Source organism: Chenopodium quinoa, unplaced genomic scaffold (genome assembly GCF_001683475.1).
Source record: "Chenopodium quinoa cultivar QQ74 unplaced genomic scaffold, ASM168347v1, whole genome shotgun sequence".
Classification (NCBI taxonomy): Eukaryota; Viridiplantae; Streptophyta; class Magnoliopsida; order Caryophyllales; family Amaranthaceae; genus Chenopodium; species Chenopodium quinoa.
This window is the reverse complement of record NW_018744537.1, coordinates 2,435,031-2,439,465: the sequence shown is the minus strand read 5'-3', so window position 1 is coordinate 2,439,465 and position 4,435 is coordinate 2,435,031. Positions and strand designations below refer to the sequence as shown.

General features: G+C 39.2%; 1 protein-coding gene across 1 annotated transcript; it reads right to left on the bottom strand.

The window, feature by feature from the left end:
* Positions 1 to 2,203: 2,203 nt before the first annotated feature.
* On the bottom strand, positions 2,204 to 3,531 carry LOC110698957. The gene is made up of 2 exons (XM_021876461.1): positions 2,726 to 3,531; positions 2,204 to 2,633 (listed from the first exon to the last, which is right to left on the bottom strand). Exons 1-2 carry the CDS (start codon positions 3,529 to 3,531, stop codon positions 2,204 to 2,206), a joined length of 1,236 nt encoding a protein of 411 aa, XP_021732153.1.
* Between the last annotated feature and the right edge of the window lie 904 nt (positions 3,532 to 4,435).

The following is a 4,435-nucleotide window of genomic DNA, read 5'->3' as shown; positions in this document are numbered from 1 at the left end:
TACCCATAAAAGCATCGAATCATCGAAACTAAACCAAATTACACCAAAATGGACTAAAACATTCGACTAAGCTAATAAAACCAACTAAAAACAAGCTAAATAATATACACAAAACACGACTTATCAAACTCCCCCAAGCTAAACTAATGCTTGTCCTCAAGCATTTGACCATAACTCACAAGGGAGGAGAATGAAAACTTCTCAAACCATCACAATGTGCCTTCAATTTGAAATCACGAGGAAAACAAAAATAAGAGTCAATATGCATAAAAACCACCATAAACCTCATATACTTGGAATTGACAAACATCTTACCACACATCTCCCCATACCAACTCACACAAACATGAATAGCTCTCACTTTAGTTGTGAAAATAAAAACAATAAACGCTCTTGTGTTTACGGGGTGAAATATGATACCACTCAACCTAAGCATAGAATGTACATCAACTTCACATGAATCGGCCTCTTTAGGCTTGCAATGTGACTTTCTCCACTTTTAATGATTGATGCAAACACGAAAATCATGAAATCCATATTAGGTAAGCTCGGTAGATAAGGGTTGGACGACGTAGTTTGGGAATGTGGTGCTCAAAATAAAACAAATCCTAATCCCACTACACATTTAAATGTCGGGTTCAATCCAACCTTATTTCCTCCAACTCCATACAATTATAAACATAGCCCTTTATTCTTTCCTTCCCTTTTTTTTATTATTTTTTTTTTCATAAAGAGGAGGGAATTAATAAATAAAAACAAATGGAAGCACTCTCAATTTTTCAAAAACCTTTAAGGCCACTTTTCTTTTCTTTCCTTTCTTCCCTTTTCTAATATCCCCTCTTTCTCTTGTTTTCTTTCTCTTTTTTTTCGAAAACTCTCTTTTTTCGCTTCTTTTTTTTTTCAACATCATTCACACTCATAGGGCTTAACAAATGTAAAACACCTTCAAAATAAACCTAGAAAAATAGCTCTAAAGCTTTAAATGTAGGGTATCAAGAAGGGGTTAATATGGCTCAAATTGGTTCAACCTACGGGTGAATGTAAAATAAAAATAAATAAAAACAAAAAGAAAAAAACATGAAGGCCTAGAATGTGGAGGCTCTAAATTCTACAAGGGAATTTCAATCATCTTTTCGCGACATGCATCAAAAAGTCTCAAATAGTCAAAAAGCAAGACCAAGAATTCGATTATATGAAGGAAAATCTAATCACACAAGAAGAAACATGACTGAGGTAGAGTGAAATTAGTCAAATAAGGCTCAAGACTCTCACCGGGTACACAAACTATTCACATAAGTAAAGCGGGGAGACCATCCTGGCCACAACCTAGCTCAATCCAAGCACATCAATGAATGGGTTTTCAAAAACTCTTTTTTTTTCTTTCAAAAAGCACACATATGTGATTATAATCATAGAAGCATAGTCATGCAATGGCATATTATTCGACACTAGAAAGAAATAAACTACCCAAAAACTGAAATAAAACTAATATATACAAGGTGAAAAGCATATCCTCCCCCAAGCTAAATCATACATTGTCCTCAATGTATGCATATAACAGTGGTAAATGAACAAGGGGAAGGAAAAAGCAAACTACTGATCAGGAGGGGTAGGGGAAAGCCATACCTCGGGTCGGTGCTAGGTTGGAAGCACGGACGTGCCTTATTTCGTGGACTCCATCTTCGTAGAATTTGCTCTTTTCACCTATTTAGATAAGGAAAATAATAAAAATTAGAACACTAATAACCACATCGAGAATCAAAAATAAAAATAAAAAAAAAAGAATAAAAGAAAAGAAAAGGATCGAGAATGGGTTGCCTCCCATTTAGCGCTTGTTTATAAGGTCTTTAGCTTGACCGTAGTGATACTCATTGGCTCAACCGGGATCACCACACGAAGGGGGAACTCCGCAATGTTGCCCATGGGGATGATTGCCTCCAAGTGACTCCTTCATTTTATTGTTTACCTGCCTTATATCCGAACTCACCTTCATGTGGCCAAGCACATCATCGGGTGGAATTTTGTCCTTGCTTCTCACAAAATTTCTATCAAATACATACTTATCAGACAAAGGGTTAGTAGCATCGATTCTTAAGCAAGTACCACCATCAAATATAGAATTATGTTCATCAAAGAGCTTGAACATGACTTGTTTATCCTGGGCCCTAATGGTTACTTGTCCTTTAGGAACATCTATTAAAGCTTAACTTGTGGCAAGGAATGGACGACCAAATATAATCGGGATCTTATGGTCTTCTTTCATGTCCATAACAACAAAATCAACAGGAAAAACAAGTTCACCAACCTTAAGTAATACATCTTCAACCACACCCTCAAGGAGTCTAGAGGTCCTATCAGCCAATTGAAGAGAAATAGGGGAAGGCCTAAGTCCTTGCAAGCCTAAACTCTCATATAATGAATAGGGCATTAAGTTAACACTAGCACCTAAATCGCACAAAACCCTATCGAAAAATTTCTCGTTTATCGTGCAGGGAATAGTGAAACTACCGGGATCATGCAGCTTAGGTGGTAGGTTATCATATAAGAGAGTAGGGCCCTTCTTATGTGCTACTTCCTTATCCTCTTGTTGATCTTTGATATTCTTTACAAAATTGCAAATTGAGGCATTTGAACTAAAAGATCAGAAAAGGGAGTAGAAGCGTGTACCTTCTTGAGGGCTTCACATTATTTGCCAAAATGTCTATCGAGCACGACTTTTGACAACCACTGCGGGAAAGGCATCGGTTCCTCATAAGCCGGTGGAGCCACATATTTGGAGCTTTGAACATCTTTGCCCTTTTCGTCTTTTCTAGACTCCTCACTGCACATCTTCTCAACAATTTGCCTTGGAAAGGCTTCATTTCTTCTCAAGAAAACAGCATTGCATTGTTCTTTTTGAACCTTTGCTTGATCTTGAAGAGTTGATAGGCGACTCACCTGTTGTGAAAGTTGGCTTATTTGGCTTTCCATGAGCTTACTATGGGCTTGCAACTGTTGGATGGAGTTACCTTGTTGTTGGATAGCACTATTGGTTTTGGTAATGAAGCTCTCTATTATCACTTCAAGGCTAGATTTTTGGGGTTGTGGTTGCATTGGTTGTTGGTTCATGGATGGTCTTTGTTGGAAACCGGGTAGTGGTTGGTTGTAGTTGTTGGGTTGGGGTGGTGGTGATGGATTTTGCTGTGCTTGGGTGTTCTTGTATGATAAGTTTGGATGGTGTTTCCAACCTTCATTATAGGAATTTGAGTAGGGATCATAAGGATTTTTGGGATTTGAGGAGTAGAGAGCATTGGCTTGTTCGATGGACATCTCACTCGGGTTCTGCGGGCAATTTGGTGCGATATGGCCCTGCACATTACACGTTTGACAAACTTCCTGGGGGCTAGTAGAAGTTCCAGCTTGGAACTTATCAAACCTGCTTGTTAGTGCATGCACAGAACTGGCTAACATAGTCAAAGCATCTACTTCAAGCTTACCTCCTTTTTTCACATTATTTCGGCCTCGTGGATGATAGTTATCATTGGCTGCCATCTTCTCTATAAGTTACTTTGCTTCAGTGGGGTTCTTTGTCAAGAGAGAGCCTCCTGACGCAGCATCAATATAGATTCTGAACTCATGAGTCATGCCATTATAGAAGGTTTGAATTAATATCCACTCTGGAATGCCATGATAAGGGCATTGTCTCTGTAGCCTCTTAAACCTTCTCCAAGCCTCATAGAGAGACTCATCATCTGACTGTTTAAAAGTGGATAGCTCATTCCTCAACCTAGCAGTCTTCTCGTGTCCCAAAAACTTCACTAAGAAGGCCTTCACTAGCTTGTCCCACGTATCGAACGAGCCAGCGCCTTCATCTCTCAACCACTCCTTTGCCCTATCCCGTAATGAGAAGGGGAAAAGGCGTAGTCTAATAGCATCATCTGTTACACCATTCATTTTCATTGTATCACATTTCTCCAGAAAACTATCAATATGACTTACCGAACAATCATGCGGTAAGCCTGCGAATGAATCATTGGAGATATATTGAATGCATTGTGGCTTAAGCTCGAAGTGCTGAGCCGTTACAGGTGGCCTGACAATGCTAGAAAGAAGTCTGGTAGTCGTATCACGAATACCGTACTCCAAAAGGGATTTCGTGGCGTCCGTCATGTTTCTATTGGTTTGATTTCTCCTTCTTCTTCTACCTGCTCGTCTTCTTGCGGTTGCTTCGATTTCAGAATCAAAAGGTACTAGATCTTCCGAACCTGAGCTTCGTGTGGGCATGCAACAAGAAAACTAGAGAAAGAGTATCAAAAACACAAGAGAAAATAGCCGAAGCAACGAAATAAGCCTAGCAAAAATGAATCACAAATAATCTAATGAAACCGTTAGTCCCCGGCAACGGCGCCAAAATTTGGTAGGCGTGTCGCGTACCTATTAAAAATAACCTAACAGA

Bases quoted from the DNA above. Each gene is read 5' to 3' on its own strand.
- LOC110698957 (XM_021876461.1), bottom strand. From the start codon at position 3,531: ATGGCAGCCAATGATAACTATCATCCACGAGGCCGAAATAATGTGAAA. The intron at 2,634-2,725 runs GTTGTCAAAAGT...CTGATCTTTTAG, and splicing joins CCGATGCCTTTCCCGCAGTG to TTCAAATGCCTCAATTTGCA.